The sequence below is a fragment of the Bombyx mandarina genome, chromosome 22 (genome assembly GCF_030267445.1).
Source record: "Bombyx mandarina strain Sakado chromosome 22, ASM3026744v2".
NCBI lineage: Eukaryota > Metazoa > Arthropoda > Insecta > Lepidoptera > Bombycidae > Bombyx > Bombyx mandarina.
Window position 1 is genome coordinate 15,252,068 of NC_143228.1, and position 20,538 is coordinate 15,272,605.

General features: G+C 38.8%; 1 protein-coding gene across 3 annotated transcripts in view; it reads left to right on the forward strand.

Annotated features, from left to right (window-relative positions):
• Positions 1-20,538, forward strand: part of LOC114240187 (uncharacterized) — a 321,109-nt gene that overhangs the window by 54,013 nt on the left and 246,558 nt on the right. For all 3 annotated transcript variants that reach the window (XM_089736651.1, XM_089736653.1, XM_089736652.1), the window contains exon 2: positions 5,551-5,672. In XM_089736651.1, the coding sequence (XP_089592777.1) occupies positions 5,621-5,672 (52 nt within the window). In that variant the 5' untranslated portion in view covers positions 5,551-5,620. The remainder of the gene's footprint in view (positions 1-5,550; positions 5,673-20,538) is intronic.

Below are 20,538 nucleotides of genomic sequence, written 5' to 3' on the forward strand. Positions count from 1 at the left end.
CGCTTCAACACGAATGCACCGGACGTCTTATCTTTAGGCCACGACGACTTCACTGATACTTCCTACAATACATAATACTTCCTACAATACATAATACATGGAACTACAATAGATAAAACATTATATAGATACGTATTTTGTTTGGCGATCCCAGATACTTTGTTTTAACACGCATGTCTTTATCTTGGTAGTCATTCGTAAACACTTTACTAATTAATCTATACTAATATTATAAAGCTGAAGAGTTTGTTTGTTTGAACGCGCTAATCTCAGGAACTATTGGTTCGATTAGAAAAATTATTTCAGTATTAGATAGCCCATTTGTTGAGGAAGGCTATGGGCTATATAACATCACGCTAAGACTACTATAAACGGAGCACCAATAAATAATGTTTCAAAATCGAGGTTTGTTTTCCTTTTGAGAGCTTCCGCTGCATGCGCTGCAGAAATGGTTAAAGTTTCGCTAAAATAATGTATGACAGAATTGTTCCCTTTTAAAATATGTAAAAAAAAAAGTCCGCGACAGCATATGTCTATACGTGAAGGTTGGATCACTATAACGTTTTTTATGCTAACCAAATTTGTTATAAAATAAACAATTATTTGTAAACTATTCCACGCGGACGAAGTCGCGGGCAAAAGCTGGTACAAAATAAATATGTACGTTATTTATGCTCCAAAAGTAATCATATAGATAATTATATGTGAGTCAACCACAGATCCCGATCAACGACCGACTTCCATACCACGGACACAACGTGCGCTCTCCTTACATAAAAATATACCGGATCTATTTAATTAACTTTTCCGGGCATTACTAACATTTTATATCCGGTTTTTATGCTCTGACGGTTATTGTCCGCGCTCAATATCGGCCGGTTTATTGTCGCCGGATCACGGACCGGTCAGGATTCTTTGTCAAAAGCCCGGATTGAGTTGGGTCGCGCTTGTTATGTGCGGTTCGATTGCACCGGACCGACTGAGGTTTTTTACGTAGAAGAAGAGTTATGAGACGTCCCGTAATTGATTGTTCCCGGTATATTAGCTTATTCAGTTCTAAGAAATGCGGGTGTCATCATTGAAAGTGTGTTTTCATATATAGAGATTTAACGATAAAAGTATTACCGGAGAAATTCACGTACAACATTCAAAGAACAAACATATCGACGCTTGAAAGGCAAACGTGACTAAGCGACAATGCGTGAACTTTACAGTAGACTAATTTAAAGTTGAAATACCTGGAAAAAAATTTAACAAATCTAGCGGTAGGATTGGAATTATTTTAATAGACCTAGAAATATTTTTTTTTTTCGCACCGAATATGGTTGTTGCCTATCATTTATGTACAAAGCAGTTATTGTCGCTTAGGCACGTTTGCCTTTCAAGCGTCGATATGTAATATTTAATTTAAATGTATTTATTGTATGATTATTGTAATATTTTGTGCTTTGTGCCATAATAATATGATAGCCATGAAGAAACTCCAAAACACGAAAGCCATTTCCTCGGAAGCCATGAGACCTCAAAGTATAAAATATTTTGAGGTATGTAGCGGAGTCCCATCAAACTAGAATGGAAAATTGCAGTAGAAAGCAGTACAACAGTATTTACCGTACGTTTTCTAAAAAAAATTAGCGTTTTTTAATCAATACTATGACAGAAGCTTAATATGTCGGGTTCATTTCTGTAACAATAGGAAATTCATTCAGATATTTCTGTCATGATGATTTTTATCTCGTTGAAATGAAAAGCTAGTTTGACGGATGTTTTTATTAGCATTTAGAAGTAGATATGTTATCGGAACACATAAAAACTTTAACGCGTTTCTTCCGTCCGTCTTGAGAAATTTGTTTATCCACGGGCATTATGTGCAATTTGGATGCCGTCTACCTTGAGACACGAGTATGAAATCTTAAAATTGTACCAGGGCTCTCCAATACTTAAAACCGGAACGCATGACTGTTCCACCATACAAATAGGCTGGATAGAGTGTGTTCCTACTTGGGTAGGTTCGCTATACTTTTTTAAATGTTTGTTTTATTGCTTGGATGGGTGGACGAGCTCACAGCCCGCCTGGTGTTAAGTGGTTACTGGAGCCCATAGACATCTACAAAGTAAATGCGCCACCCACTTTGAGGTATAAGTTCTAAGGTCTCAGTATAGTTACAACGGCTGCCACGCCCTTCAAACCGAAACGCATCACTGCTTCGCGGCAGAAATAGGCAGAGTGATAGTACCTACCCGGGTGGAATCACAAGAGGTCCTACCACCAGTGATTACGCAAATTATAATTTTGCGGGTTTTTGACTTTTCTTACACGATGTTATTCCTTCACCGTGGAAGTCAATCGTGAACATCTGTTAAGTACGTATTTCATTAGAAAAATTGGTACCCGCCTGCGGGATTCGAACACCGGTGCATCGCAGCAACGAATGCACCGGACGTCTTATCCTTTAGGCCACGACGACTTAACAAAATTTATGTGCAATTTATATGCCGTCTACTCTGAGACACGAGCATGAAATCTTAAAATTGTACCAGGGCTCTCCAATACTTAAAACCCGAACGCATGACTGTTCTAACATAGAAATAGGCTGGATAGAGTGTGTTCTTACTTGTGTAGGTTCGCTATACTTTTTTAAATTTTTGTTTTATTGCTTGGATGGGTGGACGAGCTCACAGCCCACCTGGTGTTAAGTGGTTACTGGAGCCCATGGACGTCTACAACATAAATGCGCCACCCACCTCGAGATATAAGTTCTAAGGTCTCAGTATAGCTACAACGGCGCCACACCCTTCAAACCGAAACGCATTACTGTTTCACGGCAGAAATAGGCGGGGTGGTGGTACCTACCCGTGTGGACTCACAAGAGGCCCTATCACCAGTTAAAACCGCCAGTACTTGACCAAGAAAATATGGAATTAAAGTCTCCGTTTGGTTGAAACATTAGGATCTCCCTTCGTAGGACTTGAAAGCGCGATAGATTTGTAAGGTAAAATGAACAAGACGTAACACCATGCCGTAACACGTAACGTAACACTGTTTATGAAAATTTAATAAAACCAAAGGATGCTTCTACTATGATATAAAGTGGAAGAAGAAACAATAGGTCCAGATAGTCCAGTCACGTTATATCATATAGCCAGTAATTCTGATGGCCACGTAATGGACATAAATCACGCAGAGCCTTTAGTTTGTCAACACCCGCAAATGTTTGAGCATAGAAATTTATTTCTCTGTTTAGAGTTATCAAGTTGAATTATGAGAGAGCACTAATTGGGAAGCTTGTTTTTACTGACGCTTGTATCGTTTATATGTTTTGGTGTTCCGGTTAATTAAAAACTAGGTTGATACGAAAACAATTTATCAATTGGTGTATAATAAATGAAGGGTAGTGGAAAATAGCTGCGATAGAGCTTACTATCTTTTTTTGGGTATTATTACGCCAGTAAGATTAACGCCATCTATCGTCGAATAGCCGAACGAATATCAAAGGATCTAGTAATATCTAGAACGCTCGAGAAGTACAACGCCATCTATTGTCAGCGGTAGCGGAAACACACATCGAAGGTACTCGACTTGTGAGGAATGTTATCGACGATTTTAGGGATGTCATGCAGTCAGTTAGTAATCGTAACTACTCGAAGCGAAACAGCGAACGGATCACCTGAAACGAAGCGGAAGAAGTGAATTAAGAATTTTAAAGTGTTCTCTGAGTGTTCTAAGTGATAAATATAGTTTTAAGTTGTACTTTGGTGGAACATTTATTTATCTCGAACCCCAGCGAGTAACATTATGTATGTTAAAATGTTGTACAAATTGGTAACATCATACAGACTTACATGGTCTGCACTCGAGGATCCTTCTGCCGCATTCGCCGTCCAATCTTCGCGCTATATGGCCTTCCCACTGCCACTTCAATTTGCTAATCCTGCGGGCTATGTCAGCTACTTTGGTTCTTCTACGGATTTTCTTCTTTCTGATGTGTGGAATGGCCATCTATCAGATGGACCCACGACCTAGTGAAAATCGCTGGGTCATGTTGGATACAGGTGGCATTGGACTGGCCGCATTGGACTTCAATTGGCGAGGCCTATGTTCAGGAGTGGACAGTGGATAGGCTGAGATGATGTACAGACTTGCAATAAGAGCAAACTTTTTTGAATTTTTTTATATAATATTAAAAATTATACTTTGAGACAAGCGTACAACTGAAGTCTGTTAAAACGTTATTTGCAGATATTTTATAGATAATTTTCCATAGATTAGATATCCAATACGTTATCAGGAATAAATTTCGCGAAAGCGCGACTTTAAATTATAAAAGAAGTTTGTAGTATGAGGGTGGCATCGAAAAAGGGTGATATTAGAATTCAATCGCAGGAATAATGACAGGATAATTAAGATATTTGCGAAAGCGGGAGTTCTACGAAGTAGGGATCAAGTCTACTCCCTTTGGTAAAAAGAAAATATTGTTATATTATGTACATGTATTCTAAGTTGTGTGCATTTCTACCGGGAAGCAGTTATGCGTTTCGGTTTGAAGGGTGGGGCAGCCGTTGTAGCTGTACTGAGACATTAGAACTTATATCTCAAGGTGGGTGGCGCATTTACGTTGTAGATGTCTATGGGCTCCAGTAATTACTTAGCACCAGGTGGACTGTGAGCTCGTCCACCCATCTAAGCAATAAAAAAAAAGTATGAATGTATGTACCTAGCGTACTTGTGTTGTGCTTGGTTGTTCACTTCACATAAACACTTATCTTTATTTATTCAATATTTCTTCTGTGCGTGTGTTTGTCACTGAACTCCTCCTAAACGGCTGGACCGATTTGAATGTTTTTTTTGGTATGCGTTTAAGTGGCGCCCTGGATGGTTTAGATAATCAAACCAGGCCGGCAGTTGGCGCTGCAGTCGGTATCTAGGTTATTTATCTTTCTTAGAAATAATCTATATGGCAAAACAACGTTTCCCAGGCCAGCTAGTTACCTATATTAATACCGTCCCAAATTGTCTAATTATTTATTTACCTTAAATGCCCCACTGAAAGAATTAGCCATATTTATGTTATTTTTTAATTTTTGATTTTTTTCCAATATTTTTAATTTAACTAGTGGTCCTGCAGTAGTCGAACTTCGACTATAATTAATTGAAATCATAAGTTTAAACATTCTTATGGTTCTGTTGTCAAAAACTATTATATTTCTATAGTGACAGATTTCGCCAAGAAAGATAAACAATATTAACTTATTTTCAATTCGACTACAGACTTTAAGCAATAATAAAAGTTTGACAATAAACAAAGACTATGTGTGTGTGTCAAATACATGGTATGTAGTGTGTGTAAGTTTTGCTTTATTGATTTAATGTATCTTTTATGCATTATTTAAAAAAAAAATTAGCATTGTACACTTCTTCTCTATATTCTCTATAAGTGTGGGAAATTTCAGACTCCTCTATCCGCACAATTTTCGTAAAAAGGGGTACAAAGTTTTTGCTTCACGTATTAATATATAGATTTAATTCTATTCTATTGTCTTTTGTTTCAGGTACAACGGTGACAGCATAATGACGAACGTTGATTCCAGTGAAGTGTAATGTAGTTTGTTTGAAACAGCAATGGGGTTCCCGTGCTTATGTGTTTTCGCTTTCGTCTTGGCGTGGATATCAGGTACGGCATTTTATTATTTTATTCTCTTTTTTTAGCCGGATCCAAATAAAGCTTCAGAGGCCTCGAAAAACTAAATCTCCCAAAGCAAAGCCGCGGCAGGACATGAGACCCCACTATACCTATTTTCCTAAAAGCACCTCATAAGGCTACGACCCGCAGCATTGAAGATTAGACTAATTTAACATATTTAATAAAAGGCAAAAAAAAAATAGAAAGAGAGACAGTATTGTTTATTATACACGAACCAAAGAAACAATGCAAAACAATAAAAACAAAAAAGTACAATTGGCGGTCTTATTGCTCAGTGCGATCTCTTCCAGACAACAATCAGGTGGAAAAGAATAAGTAGGTTTTATTGTCTTGATTAGTTCTGTGGCAAAGTCATGCGTTCTTCTCTGAGAGTAAAATGACCTTTACTCTGATGAAGACTTTATGTCTATGAGAGGGGACCGCGTTACGATGCTCATAGGCCCAGATATTCATTTAACATCAGAAGATTCTCTGTCTCTTCTACCCGACTAAAATACCTAAAACTACAATATGTTCTAAATTTGTGAAGGTTTCAAATTCCATGTTTGCTCGTAGTCAAGAGTCTGCCAACAGTTAATTTTGACAATGTTAATGGCACGGGCAACAGTTGCATTTAAAACGCTTGCTAAAAAATTGTATATTAAGTTGGCAAATCTATTAATTAAGCATTAGATTTAAAAAAACTTCAATACTATTCGCAAACTTTTCTTTTTTCAACCTAACTCTACTGCTTTCTTAATTATAGTGAAAATGCTTTTAGCTGATTAACTTCCAGCATTGGAGGTCTTCCAAGCGTAAATCAAGCTTAATGCAATTAAAGATAGCTAGCTAAGTTAATCTCTGATTAAATACGCGTTGATAGTCAAAGATTTACTACGTCAACGCAGTTTCAACTTAAGTGATAATTCCATAAAGTCGAAAACGAATTTTTCATATAAACATTGATTAATTGGTTACTGATTAGTAACTACAAACAGACCGTTGTTATCAATCGTTCCATTTTGTATTTATCTTTCCTTGCACCTGTATCCAATATCCTTATAAACTCTGTATCTAACGGTTCTCTCTTTCGTGTGGATCCGTACTTTGGTGGCATAATCTACATTTTATCTACCGCAGCTCATATTTCCGAACACTTCGTTACGTAATTCGCTACAAGAAAATTTTCTTCAGAACAGTAAAACGGTATCACTTATGGATCCATCATTGCGTTTCATTTGGAGGTTGTTTCATAACTTAAAGGTATTTCGTTCAAAATTATTCTAAGTTTGAATTCAGTTCTATTTAACATTCCTTTTAAAAATTTAACCTTAACCAACAAATACACAAGGTTTGAGGTACTTTTCATTAAAATAGTTTTAAAAAAGAACAATGCAGATCATTCAATATAAATTCATCGTTCTTATCGTTTAAAATCCTGTAAATCGTGTATTTATTTATTTGTCTGCTTCTGTTTTGCCTCAACCTCTCATAGCTTTTATTTAATTATTTATAAAAAAAAAACCTTCTCCGAAAAATTGCTGCATCGACTTTTCATACTGTGATTAGTTCATTTTTTATTTAAAATTCGAATGGCTTAAATCGTGGATACTTGACCACTTATTTTTAATATAATGAGAGATATTCTTGAATTGGTCGGCGTTGTCTATGACCACAAGATGACTTATAAACGGCTTATACGCCACCATCCATCCATTATAGTCTCTATATTGAAAACATTACATCACATTTTGACTTATACATATAATCTATATATATAAAAATGAAATGCTGTTCGTTAGTCTCGCTAAAAAACTCGAAAACGGCTGGACCAATTCGGCTAATTTTGGTCTTGAATTATTTGTGGAATTCCAGAGAAGGTTTAAAAGGTAGATAAATATGAAAATGCTCAGAATTAAATAAAAATAACAATTTTGTTTTTCCTTTGATGTCCCCCCCATCGGACGGATTCCTTTTGTTTGTTTTAAGTTTATTTTATACAAAAGTTTAGGTCTTTCATTTATCGATTGAGGCACTACGAAGTCTATCGGGTCAGCTAGTAATAAAAATAATCTAAAATGGTCACGAGGACTTTATAAATAACGTCTGAAGTAATTCAAAATCGATCAACATTAGGCCACTGATAAGGGAAAAACATACAGAATTTTTCCTTCATTTCGTCGCGAGCGTCCAGCTGAGAAGAAAAAGATCGGTGTCCGAGTAAAAAATGTGATTCCCCTTAATATCCACGATCTGTCTGAATATTATTCAATTTGTTCGATCAGATATCGAATTTTCGTTGGATATAGTTTTTTGTGTGCACGCTTAGGAGATATATCACAAAACCATAAAAACTAGAAGATAAAGATATACAATTTGGGATAAACGAAGATGTTTTTACTAGTAGGAAGGCGGAGATGTTTTTACTAGTAGGAAGGCGGAGATGTTTTTACTAGTAGGAAGGCAGAGATGTTTCAAATTCAAAATTATTTGTTTCATATGTCATGTAATATGTTTATTCATAGTGTGATCACAAAAAGTACAGGCGAAACAAACATGACTTGTTATTTAATTTTTCCGCTATTATATATGTTGTGACCATCGTCAACTGCGTGAGCAATTGAACTAAAGCTTCAACCGGCAAACCATGCGCGAGCACATCGACAAACAAACACATATACATTCAATTTAGATACATTGCTAATCCTTAGATAAAGTCAATGGGTCCAGTGCGGATTGCGATCCCTTTAAGTTAGTTACATTGTTTACTTGCAATTTACATTAAACAACTAATACTGTGTATGGATGAGGTATGTACCTATATATAATAATACACAATATATTTTTTGTTTTTTATTTTATATTTTTAACAGTCTCGCTTGGGAGGTAGATTTGTTGGTAGCTTTGAATACTATACCAAATAGATTCATTACCATAGTAAAAAAGATTGTTTTTTTTTATTTATTTTTATTGCCTTTGTAGGCAGACGAGCGTACGGCCCACCTGATGGTAAGTGGTTACCGTCGCCCATGGACTTCAGCAATGCCAGGAACAGAGCCAAGCCGCTGCCTACTGCTTAATACTCTCCACAAGCCTCGTTTGAAGAAGGACATGTCATAGCGTTCGGGAAACACCGTGGAGGAGAGCTCATTCCATAGCCGGATGGTACGTGGCAAAAAAGACCTCTGGAAACGCACTGTGGATGACCGCAGTGGCTCCAGGTAGTATGGATGAACTCTACTCCGGTGGCGGGCGGTGCGATGGTAAAAACGAGACGTTGGTATCATCTCGAACAATTCCTCAGAGCACTCCCCATGGAACATGCGGTACAAAATACAGAGGGACCCGAAGTCCCTCCGCAGACCCAGAGGCTCCAAGAAGCTTAGGCATACTTATTCTTAATATTTCCTGTAGCCACTGAGTTTCTCGCCGGATCTTCTCAGTAGGTCGCGTTTCCATCCGGTGGTAGATTCTGCGAAGCTCTTGCTAGGGCTAGTGTTAGCAAATTCATCAGGTTAGAGCCCCGTGAGCTCACATACTCGCCCAGTAACGCTGGCATAACGCCCTAGACTACCGATATAGGTAGAACACAAAAAAAAAAATGGCAGCCAAAATAATTAAAAAATTTCAGTTAAATCAAACAAATAATTTGCAAAAAAGTATTATAGTATATGTATAAAAATTTGCAGTACAATAATCGTCAAAAAAAATTTGAATATCATAGGAATATTTGAATAAACTTCCAGGCCCAAGTCCTTGCCCACAAAAAGGGATTTCACAAACCGAATGTCCGATTTGATTACTGTCTTACTTCACAGAATCGAATATTCGTTATGCCGATGAAACTTTTCTTGCAGAGTTTCCGCTGAATTCTCTTTGACCCGACGCCGTTATTAGTAATACTCGCTTTCAATATTAACGTTCGAACGTTAGCTACGAGAGACGTTTCGTCCTAAGAAATTGAGATTCTAAATTTTTATTTTTTGCGTCACAAAGAATATTGTTTTCTTTTTTTTTTTTTTTTTTTTTTTTTTATTGCTTAGCTGTGTGGACGAGCTCACAGCCCACCTGATGTTAAGTGGTTACTGGAGCCCATAGACATCTACAACGTAAATGCGCCACACACCTTGAGATATAGTTCTAAGGTCTCAGTATAGTCACAACGGCTGCCCCACCCTTCAAACCGAAACGCATTACTGCTTCACGGCAGAAATAGGCGGGGCGGTGGTACCTACCCGTGCGGACTCACAAGAGGTCCTACCACCAGTAATTACGCAAATTATAATTTTGCGGGTTTCATTTTTATTACACGATGTTATTCCTTCACCGTGGAAGTCAATCGTGAACATTTGTTGAGTACGTATTTCATTAGAAAAATTGGTACCCGCCTGCGGGATTCGAACACCGGTGCATCGCTTCAACACGAATGCACCGGACGTCTTATCCGTTAGGCCACGACGACCATAAAATTCAGATTCTCAAATTCAGATTCTTCTGAAGTCGAGCTTTTTTAATTAGACTGTTCAGTTCGTATAAAGTTTTTTTAAAGCTATTGCATAGATTTTATCGCGGGCTTTGATCGCGGCGACCAAATTAAGAAATTCCGTAACGAATAAAAAACTTAACACCACTCTCCGCCTTCCATGTAGCTCGCGTTCAACACATTCACACGTTGCGCTTGTGTAGTGTTTGTGAATAAGCGCGCGCCGTGAGGTCGCACTGCATACGCATCATGAAATGTCTTCCCATCTCTCTCTCGCGCGGTCGAGCTTATGAGTGTGAAGGGAACAGTTAATGTTTTGCTTTTGTTAATGTTCATAAATATAGCGTGGTCTTATTTTATTATTGTTTTAATATTAAATTATTATTATCTAATTATATAAGTAATTGTATAAGTTGATAAAAAATGCTATGCAATAGCTTTACCGCGGCAGTCCCCGAATGTCACACGTGTTTTTTTAATTATTAAAAACGCTGTAATGTCCGGTGTTATGGTGTCGATATATATACGATATTGTTGAGATACTCATCGAGCAGGTATCAATAAGAAATACGCACCTACCATGAGTTCAAGAACGAATTTTTCCATGAAACAAAAAAATTTACAATGTCTTCTAGAAAATTTACAGATTTACCTAATCATTTGTGTTATATAGTAAGGTCCGTAAGAGTAGATACAATCCTAATGATTTATGGTATATATGGTATAGGGGTACTGATCTTGTTTACCCGCTTGTAGAATGACACCTAATAACTAATCTAATAATAATAAACGGGAACAAATCGCGCACGGTTATCGGGCCCCAATTTAAGATCTGTGTTATTATATAATTATGTTCATCACACAATGTTTGCTCGATGTGAGAATCGAAGCCACGACCCTTGGCGGAATAGTCAGGGGTTGCTAACTAGGCTACCACCGAGCCAGTCATAAAAACCTCAGCGTAGGTTGTTTTGAAACTTTTGTAATACAACTTGTGCGTTTATTTGTTTATGTAGGTACCCTCATAAAATCGTGTACATGTTCACTTTTGTTCAAAGCGTAAATTACAATAGTTCATTAAAATACGTAAAATACATCAAATTATGGAATAACAATGAATCGTAATTGAAAACTTTGAAAAGTAATTTTCGAAATTTCTCTCTTTTTTTTCTTTCTTACTTTCTTAAACAAACTCATTTAGGCTCTGTAGGTTTCACTGTGAATTTCGTCAAACTAACTTAGAAGTCATACATAAGTTTAATGAGAAATCGTAACTTATAGTTATTTTATTTATTATGGAAGTTCTGTTCCAAGAACTTTTGCATTAATATTGTAATAGAACAAAAGTGGAATAATATCATAGCCACTGAATTTGCATTAAAAATTCTAAGGTTATATTTTTTTCGATGGTAGCTAAGGGGCTATTCCAGTTTCTTGCGGACGGCTAGGAGAAGCTCACGGGCTCAGTCTGAGAGAATTTGCCCACACTAGCCCTAGCAAGAGCAGTGCCTCACAGAAACTACCGCCGAAGGGAAAACCCGACCCATTCAGAAGATATTATGAAGTCGTCGTTGCCTAAAGGATAAGACGTCCGGTGCATTCGTATCTAGCGATGCAACGGTGTTCGCATCCCGCAGTCGGGTACCAATTTTTCCAATGAAATACGTACTTAACAAATGCTCACGATTGACTTCCACGGTGAAGGAATAACATCGTGTAATAAAAATGAAACCCACAAAATTAAAATTTGCGTAATTACTGGTGGTAGAACCTCTTGTGAGTCCGCACGGGTAGGTACCACCACCCCGCCTATTTCTGCCGTGAAGCAGAAATGCGTTTCGGTTTGAAGGGTGACGTAGCCGTTCTAACTATACTGAGACCTTAAAATTTATATCTCAAGGTAGGTGGCGACATTTACGTTGTAGATGTCTATGGGCTCCAGTAACCACTTAATACCAGGTGGGCTGTGAGCTCGTCCACCCATCTAAGCAATAAAAAAAAACATACCAACACACATGTATTAGATAACTTTTTCTCTATCTATTTCTTTCTTTAGTAGCTATTGACGAGATTTAGTGTTATTGATAGTGAAAAAAAAAAGAGAAACAGTTTATTAAGAAAGGTTGTTAATGTAGCGACAGTAGATAACATGAACCTAAATCTTGAGGAGTTACTGATCATTTTGACTGTTCAAATTATTCTTCTTATTAGTTTAGCTTAAAAGGAGACACTAAAATAATATTCACTTAAAATAATATTCACTTCAATCAAATATTCAAACGATAAGTCTTCGAAATCCGACATACATAAATTTGGCATCGGTTTCTGTACAAACAAACGTCTCGATCGTCTAATCGACGCTCGCGTAATAAATCTGACGCGAATTGCTTCCTGACCACACTGAAATACTGCCAGGCATTCCGAACCTACATACAACGTTCTGAGATTGTGTATAAGTCCTTGTTCAACTCAGTTCGCGATCGATTGAATTATTGGTGCTTAGGTGGACTCGATTTCTGAAAATCGCCCTAAAAATATGTTATTTGAAATTTGCTCTTGTTACTTGTTAAAGGTGAGGATTAGAATTTCACAAATGCCGTTCTAAAATTTTGATTCGAAATAGATTTAAAATAATTAGAATAGATGGCTATCTATGGTCTGGTGTGGAATGATCACGCACAAAGAATAGAAATCTAACCTAAACATCAGCCCGTTGAGTTTCTCGCCGGATCTTCTCGGTGGGTCGCGATTCCGATCCGGTAGTAGATTCATTCGCGAAGCAGCTACTCTTGAGTTGTTACGTCTCTCTTGGGAGTTCTCGGGTAGCTGTTAGCAAATCCCGCCCCTTCTAGCTGAGCCGTTGCTCGCCCACCTGTCCTTGTAAAACTGGAATCCAGTAAACCCAAAATCATAAAAAAGGAACAGTGGTTTTTCATCTTGTATATACTACCATGAAAATTAATGTATTTTTAGGTTTGTAATTGTGTGGCACAAATATATTGAAACAATTGGTTATTAAAAATTTTGGCACACGCAAAACGTCAAATTTATCAATTTAAAATACTTCATATTATAATATGGAAGCTTCTGTAAACAAGAGCATTGCTCGTACAATGTGTTTATGGATTGGTCACGTTGTCCCCCCGAACCGAACTGTTGACTTCAGCAGAAAATGATGTATGTAAATAGGCAATGAGTGCGGCCTATATAGCTTGGGGTTGCCTTATAATCCTATTGATACGATTTAGTAGAACTATACATACTAAAATTTTATAGTTGTTTTTATGGTAAGTAATACAACTAACTTGATACACGATTCTTGATTGTATATTAGTCCTTGTAGTATTATAAGTATTCCTTATTCAAGCGGTATAAGTCCGAGTATGGGACTATGATTTAAAATCTTTTAATCTATTAGTGTTGTCAATGGTAGATATTCGAGATTAGACGAGAGATTGATTGCGAGATGAGAGATTAGATTAGATTAGATAGAAAAAAAAAACATATCACTGTTTGTGTAAATGGAGTACGTAAAATTACGTTTATTATAAAAAACGGGAAGATTCTAAGTTACTAATTTTAGTTAATAAAATAAAATGATATTAAAATTGTAATAAGCATTTAAATTTACTAAGACAACATTTACTAACAAAAGAATAATAATGATTCTGATTAAACAAAAGCTATTATCAGATATAATCGAATATTTTAAATCAATATCGATTTTGGTTTTCAATTTGTGGTAACCCTGGTGATACCGCCGAGCTGTGGCAACATAAATTACGGGGCCAATTGTTTCCTATAGCCTGCCTATTGTGTCTCGCGTTGCGTTTTATTTAGGTGTATTCTGTAAAAATGTCCAGCTATTACTCATTCGGAATAAAGAGAATTGCGGACTGCGAATAGCTTTAATTAAGTCCTGCAGAGTGACCAGCTTTATACAGTTTCCGAGATTTTAATGGAAAAAAAAAACAATTATAAGACTACTTGGAGGATTGATTAGTGCGTATTTTTAAAAACCCTTCTGTTGTATTATTATATATTATGTACCTATAAAGTGTTATTATGAATTATTCTCTGTTATTATGTCATCATCCTGCCCTTCTCCCAATCACCTGGGGTCGGCGCAACATGTTTTCTCCTTCCATACTCTTCTATCATATACCATTTCTTCGCTCACTCCCCTCTTACCCATATCTTTCTTCGTCTCTCACGCAATCCATCCATTTCTTCTTAGATCTACCTCTTCCTCTGTATCCATCCACATTCATAGTTAGCACTCTCTTACCAACCTCATTCTATGTTATTATGTATAAAGCGTATAAAAGATGCTAACACTTCTTTTAAATGTCTTGTCCTAATTATATTTTTTACTTAATTCAAATATGTTTTTAAAGTTTTGAGAGAACCTTAAATATATGACATGACATGACATAGTGGGCAGCGGCTTGGCTTTGCCCCTGGAATTGCTGAAGTCCATGGGCGACGGTAACCACTCACCATCAGGTGGGCCGTATGCTCGTGTGCCTACAAGGGCAATAAAAAAATATATAAGTTAACTATTGTCACGGTTGCAATAGCTCAACTCCGATTTGTTATTATTAGTGGATAAAAATTAATTTATTAAGTAAGAGATGTGAAGCAGTGCTCATGTATTACAGTAACTATTAATAAACATACAATTATAATAATTTATAATAACATATACAGTTATAATAAGTATTATAAATGCTTATATTAATAATAGTATTAGTTTGTTACAGCGCGAACTAACGAAGCTTTTGTTTAACTTAATAGATATGCCTATTATTCCCTATATGCCTATTTTCTGCCGTGAAGCAGTAATGCATTTCGGTTTTAAGGGTAGGGCAGCCGTTGTAATTATACTGGGATCTTAGAACTTATATCTCAAGTTGCGTGGCGCATTTACGTTGTAGATGTCTATGGGCTCCAGTAACCACTTAACATCAGGTGGGCTGTGAGCTCGCCCACCCGCCTAAGCAATTAAAAAAAAAAGAACAAAACTAGACAGCTTTATATATGAGACAGCTATCTATCTTTCAGTCTAAAAATTTTAGTGGCCCAATTCAAAGGACCATCATCAAAAATGTCCCCGAAACAATTCGAATACATTTGTACGCTTTCACGGATATAAAATACGAGCTTCACAGTTCATAAATAAGTGCGGAGAGCGGTATGCGTTATTGTCTGCATTGTTCTCTGCAGCGGAACGGACATTTGACATGGGATTGACCGTCCTCGTGTGTATTGAAACGGCTACGCTGAAACGTTTGAAGCGTTGCCTTGTGATTTTTACGCTATTGCATAGCTTTTATCGCGGGCCTTGAGCGCGGCGACCGAATCAAGAAATTCCGTAACGAAAAAAACCTTACACCCCTCACTCCGCCTACCATGTAGCTCGCGTTTAACACATTCACACGTTGCGCTTGTGTAGTGTTTGTGAATAAGCGCGTGGCGCGACGTCACACTGTATGCGCATTATGAAAAGTCTGCCCATCTCTCTCTCGCGCGGTCTAGTTTATGACTGTGAAGGGGACAGTTAAGGTTTTGCTTTTGTTAATGTCGTTCTCTTTTATTATTGTTTTAATATTATATTATTATTGTCTAATATGTCCAGATTCAAAACCAGCAGACAAACCCGATTGAGCTTCACAGAGGGGTGCGACAGGGTGACGTTATATCACCGAAACTGTTCACTGCTGCTCTCGAGGATGTCTTCAAGACTCTGGACTAGAGTAAGCTGGGCATCAATGTCAATGGCGATTATGCTATGCAATAAATAGCTTAATAATATTTTTTAATGATTACTATTTTAAAGTTGTTTCGAAGTTGGTTAGAAGTGAAGAGCTGCTTGGAAGAACATGATGATTTAAAAATTACTAGTAAAAGCCTACATGAATAAAAAGAAATATTTTCGCTGAATGATATTGTCAAACATCTATTTATTTGTAAACAAGATAATGGTGAAGATATTAGTTTGGTAAACTATATTTTTAAAGAACTAAGTAAGCGTCTTTTTTTTTTGTTACGTATGCTGATAGCCTTGAGAGGCTATTTCAGTTTCTCTTTGACGTGTAGGTGAGTTCACGGGACTCAAACCGGGAGTGTTGGTAGCACTGTCCCTAGCAAGAGCCGTGCTTCGCAGAATCTACCACCGGATCGAAAACGCGACCCATTGAGAAGATCCGGCGAGAAACTTAGTGGGTTATGGGTCTATGGGTTAATCCACTCGTCGAGCCCTTCGTCGCATGCGACGGGTTCGACGAGGACGGTGACCGGTGCTTGTGGTACCTAAAAGCACCATTAATGGATTGGGAGGATCCGTAATGACGTGTATAGGGCGACGTCGGCCTAAGCGTCGAAAATATTATGGGCATTGGAGTTTTTAAACTTAAAAGTACTTTAATTTGACATTAGTATTGTATCAGTTAATATTTGTTATATATATTTTCTAATACTGTATATTTATTTCATTGTAATTCACAAAATACTCTAATACAAAGTTCAGATTGATGTCGAAACTTATACAATAGTCTGTATTTTATTGTAATTCGGCTTAGTTTCGGTAAATAATTCCATTTGTCATTCTCTTTATGTTATTATCCCGTTATCAACTTTTCATTGGACGTTTCAAGGATAAAGGTAGATTCGTTGTACCACTTTCATATTTTCTTAAGTGAAAACTGAAGATGGAACCCGTTGTGAAGCTTCAAGACGAAGGTTCAAAGATCTTGGAAGTTGATTTGAGGTTACCCAATTCAGCTACGTAATTCATATCCAGTTTCATAATTCATTCTAATAAATATGATTCGGTAACAACAAAAGTTTTTGTAAAAGCAACAGGTAGAATTATGACATGATTTTTTAAAGCTTTTCAGGGTTATATATATATCATCATCATCATCATTTCAGCCTATCGCCGTCCACTGCTGAACATAGGCCTCTCCAATAGATTTCCAGTGCGACCGGTCCATTGCCACCTGCATCCAACGAGACCCAGCGCTTTTTACTAGGTCGTCGGTCCATCTAGTAGGTGGCCGTCCCACACTGCGCTTGCCAGTACGTGGTCGCCACTCCAGGATCTTTCTGCCCCATCGACCGTACTCTCTTCGTGCTATGTGGCCGGCCCATTGCCACTTCAGTTCACTAATTCTACGGGCTATGTCAGCAACCTTCGTTCTTCTACGGATCTCCTCATTTCGGATTCGATCACGTAGAGAAATGCCGAGTATAGCCCTCTCCATAGCTCGCTGCGCGACTTTGAGCCTTCTAAAAAGATCCCTAGTGAAGCACCACGTCTCCGAGCCGTAAGTCATCACTGGTAACACACATTGGTTGTACGCCTTTGTCTTAAGGCACTGAGGTATTTTGGACGAGAAGACGTTGTGCAGTTTACCGAACGCTGCCCAGCCGAGTTGGATCCGTCTACTGACCTCTCTCTCAAAGTTGGACCTACCTAATCGGACTGCCTGTCCTAGGTATATATATTCGTCAACAACTTCAAGAGTAGAGCTCCCAACAGTAACTATGGTGGGTGCAACATGGACATTGTACATGATTTTTGTTTTGTCCATGTTCATTTTAAGACCCACTTGTTGAGAAACCCTACTGAGGTCACCGAGCATACGCCCTAAACCTTCCAGCGACTCTGCCATGACCACGATGTCATCGGCAAACCGAAGATGAGTGATGTATTCGCCGTTAATATTGATGCCAAGTCCTTGCCATTCCAGGAGCTTGAAGGAATCCTCCAGAGCAGTGATAAACAGTTTCGGAGATATCACATCTCCTTGTCTCACTCCTCTCTTTACAGGGATTTCCTTCGTGCAATGCTCCTGTACTCGGACTGACATGGTGGCGTTATTATACAAACACTTCAATACTTCGATGTACCGGTGGTTAATACGGCACCGCTGGAGAGATCTAAGGACCGCCCATGTTTCGACGGAATCAAAGGCTTTCTCATAGTCCACAAACGCTAAGCATAATGGCCGATTGTACTCTTCGGTCTTCTGAACAATCTGCCGCAGCGTATGTATGTGGTCTATGGTACTGTAGCCTTTTCGGAAACCGGCTTGTTCGGTAGGCTGGAAGTCATCAAACCTGCGTTCGAGACGCTTCGTGATGACTCTCGAGAACAGCTTGTAGACATGGCTCAGCAGTGCTATGGGCCTATAGTTCTTCAAGAAGGTTTTGTCACCTTTTTTGAAGAACAGGATCACAACACCCCTGTTCCATGCCTGTGGCGGTTTTCCATCGAGCAAAGAGGAGTTGAAGAGCTTCTGAAGGACTTTCAGTACCGGCGTCCCGCCCGCTTTCAGAAGCTCCGTAGTAATTCCATCCTCGCCCGGTCCCTTGTTATTCTTAAGCTGTTTGAGAGCCATCCTAATCTCGTACAGGCTGATGTCCGGGATGTCTTCGGTGTAGTGTCGGGTTAGCTTGGCTCTAGGGTCTGCAGCTAAACCTTGCGGTTCAGCTGAGACCGAGGTAAACAGCTGCCCGTAGAACCTCTCTATCTCCCGCAGGACCTCTGACTTATTCGACGTTACACGTCCATCTTCGGTCTTCAGCTTCGTCAGCTGGCTTTGCCCAATAGAAGCGTCTCTTGCGAACACTTTAGAGCCTTGGTTTCGCTCAATCGTCTCTTTGATACGCTGAGTATTAAAGGAGCGTAGGTCGTGTCGCAAGGACTTCATGATATGTCTATTGAGTTGCCTATATGACCCAGCGTCCTCCGAAGTTTGGAGCGTCATCAAACGTCGACTAGCCATGAGGTTTCGGGTGTGGTCGGATAGTTTCTGAGGTCTATTCTTACGGTGGGTTTTGAAAAATTTGGACCCTACCGTACGGACAGTCTCTACCAGCCTGCTGTTTACATCGTCCACTGATGCGCAGCTGTTTAGCCATTCGAAGCGATTAGCCAATTCGAGTTGAAAGCTCTCGGGGTTTTGGATTTGTGCATTCGACGGTCGAAGCATTGACTTCATCAGACGCGATCTTTCCAGTCTGACATTGATATTCAACATGCCTCTGACGATTCGGTGATCACTTCCTGTTTTAACACTGTTGATCACAGAGACATCGTTGAATATCTGTCTGTTGGTGCTCATGATGAAGTCAATTTCATTTCTTGTTACACCGTCGGGACTCAACCAGGTCCATTTCCGTTGTGGCGGCTTCTTGAAGAAAGAATTCATCATAAAGAGTCCTTCCTTCTCCATAAAGTCCGCCAGCATCTGTCCTCTGGGATTCCGCTGCCCAAATCCAAATGGCCCCACTTTCAACTCATCATCGCCTCTACGGCCCAGTTTTGCATTGAAATCTCCCATAACAACGGTAAAATGTGATTGGGAGTTACGTATGGCCCTACTAATGTCCTCATACGTAGCTTCCACTTCATCGTCTGGATGTGACGTCGATGGGGCGTATACCTGTACAATCTTCAGCGAATACCGCTTTGAGATTTTGAGGACAAGGTATACTACCCTACTCGACACACTTTCGATGGCCACAATGTTGTTTATGAGAGATTTGTGGACGATAAACCCAAAACCACCTTGGGACTTCTGTTCTCCCTCCCGGTAGTAGAACAAGTGGCCGGACTGTAAGGTTTTCGTATCCTCCCCCTCTCTTCGGATCTCCGATAAACCAATAACATCCCAGCGCAACTTGTTCATTTCTTCTTCTAGCTCTATTAGCTTCTCGTCCAACCTCAAAGTGCGCACGTTGTATGTCACCAGGGCCAGTTGTCGTTGTGAAGGGGGATTGGTAGCCGGATCTCTACCGGGGATTCTTAGCACCCCTTGCCCCGCCGTTACCATGGCCGCTACCGTAACCAGGAATAGCGGGGCCGCCGGGGACTAGGGGCCTGGTTCTGTGGTGTGCAACCATTTTGGAGGTTTATTAGCCTACTGGTACCACGCTGGCTAGACGGGTTGGTACAGGGTTTAATTTCGAGTTTTCCTTCTCTCACACTAGTAAATATTGTGTGTTATGCTTTCCCTTTTGTCGCCTCTTACGACTCCCCTGGGATGGTAATGGGGGTGGTGACAAAAGTATTCTAATGCCGTCACCACACGGCCATATATATAAATAAATAAATATTTACTAACGCCACGTTAACTGGTCCCGTGATAAGTTCGTAAAGAACTTGTGTTACAGGTACCAGATAACGGATATAAATGTAAGATTTTTATTATACACATACATATATTTAATATACATTCATAACCCTGGAAAAGACAGTTATATTTATCATACAAATATCTTCCCTTGGCGGGCTTCGAACCCGCGACCCCCTTGTGTAGTGACCATGTCACTTACCACTACACCAGACGGCCGTTATATATTGCC